Source organism: Scyliorhinus canicula, chromosome 13, assembly GCF_902713615.1.
Source record: "Scyliorhinus canicula chromosome 13, sScyCan1.1, whole genome shotgun sequence".
Lineage (NCBI taxonomy): Eukaryota > Metazoa > Chordata > Chondrichthyes > Carcharhiniformes > Scyliorhinidae > Scyliorhinus > Scyliorhinus canicula.
The window spans coordinates 45,767,331-45,782,407 of record NC_052158.1 but is presented as its reverse complement, the minus strand read 5'-3'; the positions used below and the strand labels follow the sequence as shown (position 1 = coordinate 45,782,407).

Here is a 15,077-nt window from a genome sequence, read left to right as displayed (position 1 = left end):
AGGTCCCGGAGGACTGGAGAATTGCTAATGTTGTCCCTTTGTTTAAAAAGGGTAGCAGGGATAATCCAGGGAATTACAGACCTGTGAGCTTGACGTCAGTGGTAGGCAAACTGTTGGAGAAGATACTGAGGGATAGGATCTATTCACATCTGGAAGAAAATAGACTTATCAGTGATAGGCAGCATGGTTTTGTGCAGGGAAGGTCATGTCTTACAAACCTAATAGAATTCTTTGAGGAAGTGACAAAGTTAATTGATGAGGGAAGGGCTGTAGATGTCATATACATGGACTTTAGTAAGGCGTTTGATAAGGTTTCCCATGGCAGGTTGATGGCAAAAGTGAAGTCGTATGTGGTTCAGGGTGTACTAGCTAGATGGATAAAGAACTGGCTGGGCAACAGGAGACAGAGAGTAGTGGTGGAAGGGAGTGTCTCAAAATGGAGACGGGTGACTAGTGGTGTTCCACAGGGATCCGTGCTCAGACCACTGTTGTTTGTGATCTACATAAATGACCTGGAGGAAGGTATAGGTGGTCTGATTAACAAGTTTGCAGATGATACTAAGATTGGTGGAGTTGCAGATAGCGAGGAGGACTGTCAGAGAATACAACAAAATATAGATAGATTGGAGAGTTGGGCAGAGAAATGGCAGATGGAGTTCAATCCAGGCAAATGCGAGGTGATGCATTTTGGAAGATCAAATTCAAGAGCGGACTATATGGTCAATGGAAGGGTCCTGGGGAAAATTGATGTACAGAGAGATCTGGGAGTTCAGGTCCATTGTACCCTGAAGGTGGCAACGCAGGTTGATAGAGTGGTCAAGAAGGCATACAGCATGCTTGCCTTCATCGGCCGGGGTATTGAGTACAAGAGTTGGCAGGTCATGTTACAGTTGTATAGGACTTTGGTTCGGCCACATTTGGAATACTGTGTACAGTTCTGGCCGCCACATTACCAGAAGGATGTGGATGCTTTGGAGAGGGTGCAGAGGAGGTTCACCAGGATGTTGCCTGGTATGGAGGGTGCTAGCTATGAAGAAAGGTTGAGTAGATTAGGATTGTTTTCATTGGAAAGACGGAGGTTGAGGGGGGAACCTGATTGAGGTATACAAAATTATGAGAGGTATGGACAGGGTGGATAGCAACAAGCTTTTTCCAAGAGTGGGGGTGTCAGTTACAGGGGGTCACGATTTCAAGGTGAGAGGGGGGAAGTTTAAGGGAGATGTGCGTGGAAAGTTTTTTACGCAGAGGGTGGTGAGTGCCTGGAACGCTTTACCAGCGGAGGTGGTAGAGGCGGGCACGATAGCATCATTTAAGAGGCATCTAGACAGGTATATGAACGGGTGGCAACAGAGGGAAGTAGACCTTGGAAAATAGGAGACATGTTTAGATAAAGGATCTGGATCGGCGCAGGCTGGGAGGGCCGAAGGGCCTGTTCCTGTGCTGTAATTTTCTTTATTCTTTCCAACCACTGAGTATCTGATTGTCTTCTTGGTCAGAGCGAGTCAGTGAGTGACTTGTACCTGACGCTGCACTGAAAGGATGCTGAGTTTATACAGCAGCTTCTATACAGATTGATGTCTTCTTTTGGTGATGTTTGGCCATCTGGTCAAAGGTTAAATTAACCTTCTTGAAACGATTGGACTGATGGTGGGAGAGGTTGGAGACACAGTGCTTGGGAAGGACAGCTCCCCTGTGTGAGCACTGGAGGGTAAACCACACAGACAACTGTCAGTGTAAGGGAAGCAGGTGAGCCGGCTCCAAGTCCATGTGGAGATATCAGTGTTTGAAGAGAGAGGAGGAGTAGGTGATACTATCCTAATCGACAGGAGGGGTAGGTCACACGTCACACTGGAAGGGTTTGTCTCTTGTGTGGGTTCACTGATGTTCCAGAAAATCCGATAACTGTGTGAATTATTGCAGAATTCTCCCCCAGGAGTGTGTAGATGAACCAGGAGATAGACTGACTGTGGGAGAACCTTGTCCACATGCCTCACACCTGACTGGTTTCTCATCGATCTGCTGATGCTTCAGGAGATTGGAGGAGTGGGTGAAAGCCTTGCCACAAACATGGGATCTGATGGGTTTCTCCCTCTGTAAATCCTCTGGTCCCAGGAGTTTCAAAGACATCAGGAAAACTTTATCACACATGTCACACTTTAAGGGTTTCTCCGATGTGAATGCTTTGGTGTTTGTGTAGGGTTGATGACTGCAAGAATGATTTATCACATATCTCACACGTGAATGGTTTCTGCCCTGTGTGAATACGTTGATGTACATGGAGATTCGATGAGATTGCGAATGATTTGTAACACACCTCGCACGTGAATGGTTTCTCCCCTGTGTGAATCCTCTGGTGTCTTAGTAGGGTCCAGGATGTCACAAAATCTTTATCACAAACCTCACAGCTGAAGGGTTTCTCCCCAGTGTGCATCATCTGGTGCCTCTGGAGGGCAGCAGATGTCACAAAAGCTTTATCGCAAACTTCACACTTGAAGGGTTTCTCGCCTGTGTGAATCCTCTGATGTATCAGCAGTGTCGAAGATGTCACAAAAGCTTTATCACAAACTTCACACTTGAAGGGTTTCTCCCCTGCGTGGATTCTCTGGTGCGTCAGGAGATCTGAGGAGTTGGTGAATGCCTTCTCACACTCCACGCATCTAAATGGTTTCTCTCCCGTGTGAATCCTCTTGTGTCTCAGAAGGGTCGAAGATTTCACAAAAGCTTTCTCACAAACCTTGCAAGTGAATGCTTTCTCCCCTGTGTGAATGCGTTGGTGTTCGCGCAGGGCAGATGACCATGAGAATGATTTGTTGCACACCTTGCATGTGAACGGTTTCTCTCCTGTGTGAACACGTCGGTGTGCACGGAGTGTCGATGAATCTGAGAATGACTTGTTGCACACTTCACACATGAATGGTCTCTCCCCTGTGTGAAAACGTTGGTGGGTGCGAAGGCACGATGACTGTGAGAATGATTTGTCACACACCTCACATGTGAATGGTTTCTCCCCAGTATGAATGCGTTGATGCACGCGGAGGGTCGATGACCGTGAGAATGATTTGTCACATACTTCGCATATGAATGGTTTCTCTCCCGCGTGAATCTTCTGGTGCATCCGCAGATTCGAAGACTTCACAAAATCTTTATCACAAATCTTGCATGTGAATGCTTTCTCTTCTGTGTGAATGCACTGGTGATATATTAGACCCAAAGACTGTGAAAAACCCTGAGAACACACCTCACATTTAAACAGTTTCTCCGCAGTGTGAATATGGAGGTGATTTAAGACCATTGATGACTGTATGAAAGCACGGTCACAAATCACATACTTGGATGGTTTCTCTTCCATGTGGCTGTCCTTGTATTAACAGTTGTACAGCACATGTACCTTGCATGTCAGCAGATCATATAAGCCTCTGGAACCCTCCTCACATTTGAACAGCCCCTCACCTGCAGGAATGAGTCAGTGGTTCATGAGTCTCGATGAATGATTGAAGCTCTCACCACACTTGGAGCCCACTCACACTTCTTCCCAGCCTCACCCTGACCGATCGTCCACAGCCGAAACTTCGGAAAGGTTGGTTCTGATGGAAGATTCCACACCATTGATAATAACTGATGATATGTCAAAGCTCCCCTGTACTGACCAATTTCCAGATGATGGTTTCACTGTCCAAACTTCTCTGTGTTGACCAATGCTGTGAAGGGACTGGATGTCTTTCCACAGTTGTGCAACTGTTCCTTGGGTGGTGGTCAGGATCAATCTGCAGTGTCTATCCTCTATGTACTCTCTGGTGTAGTACGATGCAATCCTTCTGTAAAACAGGAAAAGGAAACATAATTTCCTCTAACTCCCTCTCCTCTGCTGAAGGGGCTAACTCCTCAGTTAGAGACTGTTCCACAGTGAGTGTCAGTCTGCTATTCTCCTATGTGGGAGATCAGATACTAGTCCTTTCTTTTTCTTCATTGACTGTCACACATCCTCTGTTTCCAGCAGGGACACTGGATAGTGACCAGCAGCAGGCAACGTGACTATTTTTTTACTCCACCCAGACCCGGCAACGGAAAAGACAGTCAGGCTATTAATTTGTTATAAGCTCACGCTGTGCTGAAAATGCAAGCTTTATCCTTTGATTAGGTTTAAGAAAAAAACATTCAGGAGAAATGTTAATTCAATGAAGATTTTGAAATTTCTCCCCATATTTTGCAAAATTATTTGAAGAAAACACTGGACAGGAAGTGCTAGAAATTTTTAAAAATAAATTTTGAGTAGCCAATTTTTTTTCCAATTAAGGGGCAATTTAGCACACAACGACAATGGGACACACACTCGCAACAACAATGGGTCACGCACCCGATGACAATAGAACACACACTCGCAACAACAATGGGACATGCAGTTGCGACAACAATGGAACACGCATTCACAAAAACAATGGAACACGCACTCATGACAATGGGTCATGCATCCAATGACAATGGAACACGAACTCACAACAACAATGGAACACACACTCACGAAAACAATGGGACACGCACTCGTGACAATGGGTCATGCACCCAGCGACAATGGAACACGCACTCGCAACAACAATGGGACACGCACTCGTGACATCAATGGGTCACGCACCTGACAACAATGTAACATGCACTCACAACAACAATGGGACACGCACTTTCGACAACAATGGAACAGGCACTCGCGACAACAACAGGACACGCACCCGATGACAATAGAACACGCACTCGCGACAATGGGTCATGCACCCAACGACAATGGAACAGGCACTCGCGACTGTGGTGATTGTATATCTGTGTAGATGCAATACAACTGAGCAAGCACCTGAGCACGGGAGAGATATAAATACAGATGAACAGGAAGTCAGGAGACACTTCACAGAACGGGAACTGGTAGCAAGACATAGACAAGCAGCATCGATGTAACTTTAAGTTAAGCACTGAAGAAAGAACAAACTTACAATAAAGCATCTACTTCAACTTTAAGACTACAAGCTTTATTAAGACACAAGGAACAACACATGGTACCAAGAGTGGCTTCAGACGCTTACTACAAGATTACACAAGCTGCAGACACAGAAAGACCAAAATGGCAAGGAAAACTCCTACCGGACATTCAGCTTTGGAAGACTTCACTAATTCGATGATATTGGTTGGAACCCCACCTCAGCTGAACATAATCGGTAATTTAAGTAATGCCTGGAAAAGATTTAAATAAATGTTCGATTTATATATCATAGCTAATGATTTAGAAGCAGCCTCAGACGAAATGAAAATAGCACTGTTCATCGCAGGACATGAAGCTAGAGAAACATATAATTGCTCTAAATACTTGAAAGATGAAGACAGCACCAAATTACAAATAATACTAAAAAAATTTGAAGAGCATTGTATGAAATTTGAACAGTACTGTATGCTCAAAGACCAAACTGCACAGGGACTGAGTGATGCAAAACTCAAACAATCACTATCAGAACAGAAAGGGTTCAGTCTAGAAATCGCGAGTGAAAAGTCCAGATCGAAAGGAAAAAGTAACTTGAACTTTTTAGAAAGAAAAAACGCTGAAATCCACTGTAAAATGGCGTCTGAGCACATTTCACAGTCTCTGGGGAACAAAGGACGAAAATCTGCGTCTCCGCATGCGCAGGAAACAGAAGCCGCGCATGTGCAGTTAAAACCAGCCATTTTGCGTTCTACGCATGCGCAGTTAAAAAAGGTTTTGCTCGCGGATCGTTATGCGCATGCGCAAGCCGCGCATGCCGAGTTGAAAGGAACGAGTGCACCATTTGAAGATGGTTCTGCGCATGCGCGGGCATAAAACCTCACAGTAAAGGAAGACCGATTTGTGCATGCGCAGTCGATTCCTACGCATGACATCACGAGCGTCATGACGTCTGAGGACACGGACCACGCCCACTTAAAAGGGAAATGCCTGAAAATTAAAAACAAGAAACTAAAAGCCGTAAAATCCAATTTTCTTACCTCAAAAGACAGAAAAACGCCTGAACTTACACCAGCAGTTGACAATAACTCTCACAACACCCTGGAACAAGCAGTCTGCACAACCCAAAGTGAAGAGAACAAAACCAATTCCAAAACAAAAAAAGATGAAGAAAACGATACCAAATCCGAAACAAAAAAAGATAATTTGTTTTTCGAACAATACTACTCAGGCATGGCTGAGTTATTCGGATATGCTGATCACAGCATCAGCAACACGGTCGCAAAACTCAACACGACTCTACTCATGGTTGCTGAATCCAACACCATGGTGCCATGGCAGATCGTCGATACATTGGATGACAGCAATACCCAAGACGAAGACGACCCCACACAGAGAGCACAGAAAAACTCCACAAAGAGAGCGATGACAGCTCCACAGAGAGAGCGATGAAAGACTCCACAAAGAGAGTGACGCGAGCCTCCACAGACAGCTCGTTGAAAGACTCCAAAATGGAAGCAAGCAAACACTCCCTAGCGAACACCATGCATGAACAAGACCATGAAGGTCAACCCACCGTATCTGAGCAACCGCAAGCAGACTATGAAAGTCTACCAAGCTCACATAATCAAGAAGAAGACAATGTAAATCTACCCACTGCATGCGAAAACAGTGACAATGTGATCACACTCGACATACAGGGGGTGCAGGATCACAGCGAGACTGACAGATCTCAGCTCGTCTGTACAGAAGCACAGAGTAGGGCCACTCATGGGTCCAGAGAGACCACGTCAATTAAAATCTTGAAGATTTTGACTCCAGAAGAGGAGCACCAAGAGTCCAGAGAGGCCACGTCAATAGAAATCGTGAAGATTTTGACTCCAGAAGAGGAGCATCAAGAGTCCAGAGAGACCACGTCAATAGAAATCATGAAGATTTTGACTCCAGAAGAGGAGCACCAAGAGTCCAGAGAGACCACGTCAATAGAAATCGTGAAGATTTTGACTCCAGAAGAGGAGCACCAAGACCAACAAGAAAATGAAATCGTAAAGAACTTGACTCCAGAAGAGGAGCACCAAGAAAGCAAAGAAGAGGAATTAAATCCACAACAAATGACTCCAGAAGAGGAGTACAAAGGAAGCAAAGAAGAGGAATCAAATCCACCACAAATGACTGATGTCACCAGCATCAATGCAACATCAGATCATTCTCACCATTCTCTAGACGAAACATTCAATGTAACAGATACCACAAAGGATACTCGCACCAATAACTGTGACAATGACTCAAATTATCCACACGGGACACTCATTGAGCACAACAAGAAAAACAAAAACCACAAGAAGCAGAGCAGAAACAAGAACAACAGCAAGAACAAAAGCAACATGAAGCGCAATAAGAACAACAAAAATCGCAAGAAGCACTGCAGAAACAAGAACAACAACAACAAAAACTACAAGCACAACAACAAAAACTACAAGAAGAACAAAAACGACAAAAGCATAACAAAGACAACAAGCACGACAAGAACCAAGACAGAAACGACAAAAACAACAACAAGAACGACAATGAAAACAACAAAGACAGAAATGACAAAAACAGCAACAAGAACGACAACGAAAACAACAAAGACAGAAACAACAACAATGAAACTACGACTTGTACAAAATGGTAGAACTCTGCACATGAAAGACAATGCCACAGCACACTGCAAAACAATGACAAGACTACAAACATGCCATGGGATGACAACGAATCTCACAAACTCACATCTGCTCCAGAACAAGCAAGCACACCAGCTTTCAAGGCAGATGACACACTAAATCGATACCACAAGCACAGAAAAAATTCCATGTCAGTCAACATCAATGGTTCGACCATTCAAACACCTCGGGATGACGTATTGGTTACTTAAAAAAACAAGAACACTGACAACATTCACAACGGAGTTGCAATATCAATATCACCACGTCAAGAACGAAAAAGAAAAAACTCAATGAACAAATTCATAAAGTTTGGACTCATAAATGTTTTTACTAAGATTGGACTCATAAATATTAACTGGCTTTGTAAAACATCCAATATCATCATCACTTGTATAGATACACATATCATAAGTAATCTAACTGTTTTGTACAGTTTTCTTTAACAATGTACAGAAAATATGTAAAGAAAAAAGGGGGGATGTGGTGATCTGTGTAGATGCAATACAACTGAGCAAGCACGAGAGGGAGCACGGGAGAGATATAAATACAGACGAACAGGAAGTCAGGAGACACTTAACAGAACGGGAACTGGTAGCAAGACATAGACAAGCAGCATCAATGTAACTTTAAGTTAAGCACTGAAGAAAGAACAAATTTACAATAAAGCATCTACTTCAACTTTAAGACTACGAGCTTTATTAATACACAAGGAACAACACAGCGACAACAATGTAACACGCACTCGCGACAATAATGGAACACTCACTCATGATAATAATGGGTCACGCACCCGGCGACAATGGAACACGCACTCACGATGACAATGGGACACGCACTCACAATGACAATGAGACACACTCGCGACGACAACAGGGCACGCATTCGCGACGAACATGGAACGCATACCTGCGAGGACCATGGAACACGCAGTCACGCCAACAAAGGGGCACGCATGATGACAATGGGACATCCACTCGCAACAATGCTTTCAATAAACACACTCAATATCCAACACACAGCCAATCAAACAGCTCAGCACAAAGCACCGAGTAAACAGATCTCTGAGCTGGATCTTCTCACACAGCATAAGGGACATTTCCACACCTGATTGCCCACAGGATAGTCAGACTGCCTGAACATTAGTGTGGATATTGAGCAATGTAATGATTGTAAATTCTGCTCCTTCACTCACCATCTCCTGACTTGGTTTTGAGTCCCTACAGGAAGTGAAGCAGCTGTGGTAGAGGAAGAGGAGAGAATGGGCAGAGTGGGTGGGCTCTCTGATTGACGTCTCTCACAGACAATCCAAATATTTCTGCAGTAACAGGAGTTTCCTGAAGTTTGGGAAACTGACGGGGAAACGGAGGCGACTTTGAGCAGCAGATCAGGTGGAGATTTAAACTTGTCATTGTCCCATCTGAATAAAACCTCACTTATTGCAGCTGCTGTCTCAGTTCCCCTGGTAAATGTTTGACAGAGATTTCTAGTGTGGGAATAGCATTATTCATCCTCAGAGGCATGTCGATATCATTATATGTTTCATATAATGAATTGACTATTATATTTCAATGTATTCAGCAATAAGAATATATCAACTAATTAGTTACAGCAAGGTCTACGGCCAGCAGTGGCGTGCAAAACTTATTTACATAGGTTCTGTTTTCTGTGACTGGTGAGAGACTGTTTTCTCCAGACAACGGAGTAAAAGAATAATAGTTTGACTCTCCCAGTGTTAAATACACCTCCCTTACTGCTGCTGAAGGACCTGACCTTCATTCCTCCCCTGCCCCAGTTAAGATTGTTGATCTAAGGTACGCTGCTCCATGGCACCGTCCTCAAATCATTTCTCACCCTCTTGAAGGGTTTCTGTTTTCTGTTTTAATCAAGGATCCCTCCCACCCGGCTTACTCACTTTTCCGACTTCTTCCATCGGGCAGGACATACAGAAGTCTGTGAACACGCACGAACAGACTCAAAAACAGCTTCTTCCCCACTGTCACCAGACTCCTAAATGACCCTCTTATTGACTGACCTCATTAACACTACACCCTGTATGCTTCATCCGATGCCATTGCTTATGTAGTTATATTGTATATCTTGTGTTGCCTTATTATGTATTTTCTTGACTTTTGTTTAATTCCCCTTTCTTCCCATGTACTGAATGATCTGTTGAGCTGCTTGCAGAAAAATACTTTTCACTGTACCTCGGTACACGTGACAATAAACAAATTCAATCCAATCCAAGTGGTGATAGATAGATACAAAGAAGATAGGAGCAGGAGGAGGCCATTTGGCCCTTTGAGCCTGCTCTGCCATTCATCACGATCATGGTTGATCATTCAACTCAATAGCCTAATCCTGCTTTCTCCCCATACCCTTTGATCCTATTCTCCCCAAGTGCTATATCCAGCCGCCTATTCAATATTTTAAAAGTTTTAGCATCTGGAGACACTCCCTACACATGTGGTCATCCTGGACACTAAAAGTGTCCCTGAGTTCCCACACTGCACAGGAGGAGCATTACATATGGACAAGCTGCCCTACCATGACTTATACTCCCTGTAGTTTTATGAATATTAAATATATACTTGGGATCTTATTTCATTTACTTTAAACACTACTTAATCTGGCTTCAAGACCACTTTTTACTTCAAAGACTGGGCAGTAGAAATACTCACCAGGCCCTACTGACCAAAGCTGCTGCTCCTCTTGTGTTGGTTCCCAGCACTGCTCTAGTCTAGGGCCTGGTTCCCCTCACTCTTTAAGTGGCGCTGAATCCATAAAAAGATCAGCCATGATCTTATTGAATGGCGGATCAGGCTCAAGAGGCCAGATGGCCTACTCCTGCTTCTAGTTCTTATGTTCTTAAGGCCATTGCTCGTATCTCAACCGCCTGCTGTCCCACTCTTGAGTGGATTGATTTACCGCACTGTTTAAGACTGCTCTTCTCACAATTACCTGCTATCCAGCTCTGGTCTTGGGCCTGATTCATCTCACTCTTTAAGACCACCACTCCTCTCGTGCTATCAGATGACAAAAGGAAAAGCAAGGAGGACCTCTGTCCCCTCTTCCCCAAACTCATTAATCACCTAACTCCCAACACTTTATTCTAAGTCACACTGAAATGTACTGGTTTTGGTGTTGCACGTTTTACTGTGGGCGTAAAACGCGTTTATTGGAGTGTATTAACACGCCTCCGAGTTCGACGTGTGCTTAACACTACTAGGCTCTGTTGTATGTAATTATTTAGCTCTGGAGTCGCCAGTTGCCGTATAGACAACGTCACAAGTATTCCAAGGTCAAGTTCAAAGTAATAAAGACGATACACCGATTAGTAAGGTTCAAACGATCAATATTTATTATACAGTTATAATAAATACTCATGCACACACTAAGAGACTAAGCTATAACTAAACTTAAGTGAACAGAATACTTATCTAACAGGAACAGGCAAGGTCAGAGAACGAGGCCTTCGTCCTGGTCTTGTACTGCAGCCTTCAGCAAGCGTTCTGGTACTTGGGAGTCTAGTGGGCTTGGATCGCGTAGCGAGCGTTGAACTTACGGTTTCGGCGGCTGGTGCTCAACGGCTGGAGTCAGGATGCAAGATGTCTATCAGGGCCGGAGCACAGGTTTAACAGACCGGGCTCTGTGGGGAATTTGCCCTTATACCCCTCTCTAATGTCCTTGCCCCCTTCTAGGTGGGCTCTACCTTTCGGTACCGATTGGAGCGTTTCCAAACGGTTACCTTCGAAATCCTCCAATGCGGGGGCTTTCCTCGATGTTGGGGGGTGGTTTCGATATTCGTTACTCTGGTGCCATCCTGTTTGCACAACCAATTAAGTGTTATATTGAGATGGAAATGTTGCCATTGTTTGTGCCTGGATCTGGGCTGCCTCATCAGAATGCTAAGCGCTTTGCCATTAACACCTTTGGCTTGGAGATCTTGCACCTGGCCAGAAAACTGGTTTGCTGCTTGCAAAATGCTAATTAGTTGAGAGCAGACTGTCTGTTCTCACTAAACAGGCTTTTCCTTCTGTCTTCCATTTTAGTTTGGCTCAGTGTCCATTTTGCGTGGCCAGCATGGCTACATTGGGGAGTCAGGATTCAATTACTCACTACAGAATTCCCAGCTTCTGATCTGTTCGCAGTATTTATATGGTTGCTCCAATTCAGATTCTGGTCAATGGTAGCCTCCAGGTCAGCAATCATAATGCCATTAAATGTCAAGAGGATTTAGTTGGATTCTCGCACATTGGAGGTGGTCGTTGCCTGTCACTTGTTGGGCGCAAATGCTACATGCCATTTATCAACCCAAGCCTGAATGTTTTCTAGGTCTTGCTGCACATGTAAGAAGTCTTACAACACCAGGTTAAAGTCCAACAGGTTTGTTTCAAATCATTAGCTTTCAGAGCAGTGCTCTGAAAGCTAGTGATTTGAAAAAAACCTGTTGGACTTTAACCTGGTGTTGTAAGACTTCTTACTGTGCTCACTCCAGTCCAACGCCGGCATCTCCACATCATTGCTGCATATGGAGACAGACTGTGTCAATAATGAGCAGTTGCAAAGGATAGTGAACAAATGAACATCCCCATTTCTGACCTTAAGATGACAAGACGGTCATTGATGAAACAATGGTTCAGCCTCGGACACTATACTCAGGAATTTCTGCAGTGATGTGCTGGAACTGAGATGACTGACCTTCAACCGTCACAACTATCTTCATAAAGGGCGGCATGACGGTGCAGTGGTTAGCACTGCTGCCCCACAGGGCCTAGGACCTGGGTTCGATCCCGGCCCTAGGTCACTGTCCATGTGGAGTTTGCACATTCTCCCTGTGTCTGCGTGAGTCTCACCCCTACAACCCAAACCCAAAAATGTGCAGGGTAGGTGGATTGGCCACGCTAAACTGCCCCTTAATTGGTAAAAAATGAATTGACTACTTTAAAAAAATGTTTTAATTAACTATCTTCATAGAATCGTGACAGTGCAGAAGGGGGCCATTCAGCCCATCGAGTCTTCACCGACTCCCTCAAGGTGAACCCCACCCATGCCCTCTCTTCTGCCCAAGCCCTGTAACCTCACCTAACCTCTGAGCACTAAGGAGCAATTTAGAATGGTCAATCCAGCTAACATGCACACCTTTGGCACCCAAGTCTTCTTTTGTGCTAGGTATGACTAACCAGCGGAGAGTCTCCCCCCCCCCCACCCTCCCCCCCCCCCCCACCCCACCCCACCCCCCCACACACAATTCCAGCCTTGATATCACACTCAGGCACATATTACCTTGATTTTTTTTGCCCTGAAAAATTAAATGCTGTCTTAATTTAATCCATTTTTACCAGATTCTTAATTTTGTGCTGGATTATTGGGTCTAAAAGCTTTCCCACCACCGAGGTTAAAGTCATCCTTCCATGATTTTGCCAACAAGGCTCTAAACTTTGAAATTCTCTAGCCCTTTGGCACCCCGAGTCTCAGAAAGATTGAAAGTTATGGCCTCCCTAATCTCTATAGGATTTTCACTCCATACTTCCCAGTTGGACATGTAATTTGGTCTTGGGGACAGCAACTTTAAATACACCAACCTTTCTGATACATACTCTTCATTAATTAAAAAAAAAATTTTGTGTACCCAATTCATTTTTTCCAATTAAGGGGCAATTTAGTGTGGTCAATCCACCCAGCCTGCACATCTTTCGGTTGTGGAGGCGAAACCCACTCAAACACGGGGAGAATGTACAAACTCCACACGGACAGTGAGCCAGAGCCGGGATCGAACCTGGGACCTCGGCGCCGTGAGGCAGCAATGCTAACCATCGCACCACCGTGCTGCCCTCTCTTTATTAATTTTAACACCCCCAGTGTTTCAATTATCTCCTCTGTCGCTATGGTTTCAGCAGCATCTTCACCTTTGGCAAGGACAAGATTATCTTTTAGTATCTCCATCACACTCTATGTCTCCAAAACTTCATCTCCTTTCTGGTCCCTAATTCACCCATCAATAACCTTACTAAATTTGAAGTATTTATTTGCCTATCAAATGTTCTCATTGTTTAGATCAAGTCTCTACTCATCCTCTCACTTTACATCCTGATTATCATTTGAATTATTAAACTGACACCCTGCCACATCCTATATTCCACCTGTTTCACCATCCAGGGAGTTCTGCCTTTTCCAGTGTTTCCTTTCCCATTTGTTCACATTTTCCATCACCATCCAGTCTCCTCTGGAAAGCCAGCGGCTGCTGCTGGGGGTTCCTCAAGCCGCCTTCCGGGTAGTGCGCAGGCGCGGTGGAGACAGGCTCAAACCCACCCATTACCCTGACTGCGCGAGAGCCCGCGCCTGCGAAAGCACGACCAAATCGGGGGGCGGCCCGCGGTGCCTGATGGGAATTGTAGTTCTGCCGCGCGCAGCGGCTTTGGCGCCCAGCGTTCTAGAGTTGGAATGTGAGGAAGCGCGAGCCCGAGCGGCTGAATCGAATTGAAAAGCAGAGTTTGACCCTTGGGAGGAACCAGAGCGATGGCGGTGGGAAGATTCACCATTGCAGCAGATTCTCTGCGTAGAACTGAAGAGGAAAAAGTGCCACAAGTCATAGCAGTCCCACTGACTGGACAACATAGAGTTGCAGGAGGAGGATAGTGTGGTCGGACATGTCAAAGGCTGCAAAGAGGTTGCTTCTTTCTCCACAGACATTGCCTGACCTGAGCATTTCCAGCATTTTCTGAACCTCTATCACATTTCCAGCATTCACAGTATTTTGCCGCATCGGATTCCAAGAGCTGGCTGTGTGCACTTTAGGGAAGTGGAAACTGGGCTGATTTGATGGAGCTTAGAACATAGAACATTACAGCGCAGTACGGGCCCTTCGGCCCTCGATGTTGCGCCAACCCGTGAAACCATCTGAAGCCTATCTGACCAACACTATTCCATTTTCATCCATTTGTCTATCCAGTGACCACTTAAATGCCCTTAAATTTGGCGAGTCTACTATTGTTGCAGGCAGGGCGTTCCACACCCCTACTACTCTCTGAGTAAAGAAATTGCCTCTGACATCTGTCCTATATCTACCACCCCTCAATTTAAAGCTATGTCCCCTCGTGTTGGTCATCACCATCCAAGGAAAAAGACTCTCACTGTCCACCCTATCTAACCCTCTGACTATCTTATATGTCTCTATTAAGTCACCTCTCAGCCTTCACCTCTCTAACGAAAACAACTTCAAGTCCCTGAGCACACCATATGCCTTCTTAACAGCCCTAATAACCTGGGTGCCACTTTCAGGGATTTATGTACCTGGATGCCGAGATCTCTCTGTTCATCTACACTACCAAGAATCTTGCCATTAGCCCAGTACTCTGCATTCCTGTTACTCCTTCCAAAGTGAACCACCTCACACTTTTCCGCATTAAACTCCA

General features: G+C 44.8%; 2 protein-coding genes across 3 annotated transcripts in view; one reads left to right on the top strand and one right to left on the bottom strand.

Annotated features, from left to right (window-relative positions):
- Positions 1-15,077, top strand: part of LOC119975587 — a 639,245-nt gene that overhangs the window by 380,549 nt on the left and 243,619 nt on the right. The window lies entirely within an intron of this gene.
- On the bottom strand, positions 1,413-13,958 carry LOC119976672 (zinc finger protein 271-like). 2 transcript variants are annotated; one of them, XM_038817354.1, is made up of 3 exons: positions 13,806-13,958; positions 5,128-5,217; positions 1,413-3,815 (listed from the first exon to the last, which is right to left on the bottom strand). In XM_038817354.1, exon 3 carries the CDS (start codon positions 3,347-3,349, stop codon positions 2,150-2,152), a length of 1,200 nt encoding a protein of 399 aa, XP_038673282.1. In that variant the 5' UTR covers positions 3,350-3,815; positions 5,128-5,217; positions 13,806-13,958; the 3' UTR covers positions 1,413-2,149. The 2 variants fall into 2 exon arrangements, with proteins under 2 accessions (XP_038673282.1, XP_038673281.1); XM_038817353.1 differs by lacking the exon at positions 5,128-5,217.

Excerpts from the sequence above, each read along its gene's own strand:
- LOC119976672 (XM_038817354.1), bottom strand. The coding sequence starts at position 3,349 with ATGGAAGAGAAACCATCCAAGTATGTGATTTGTGACCGTGCTTTCATA.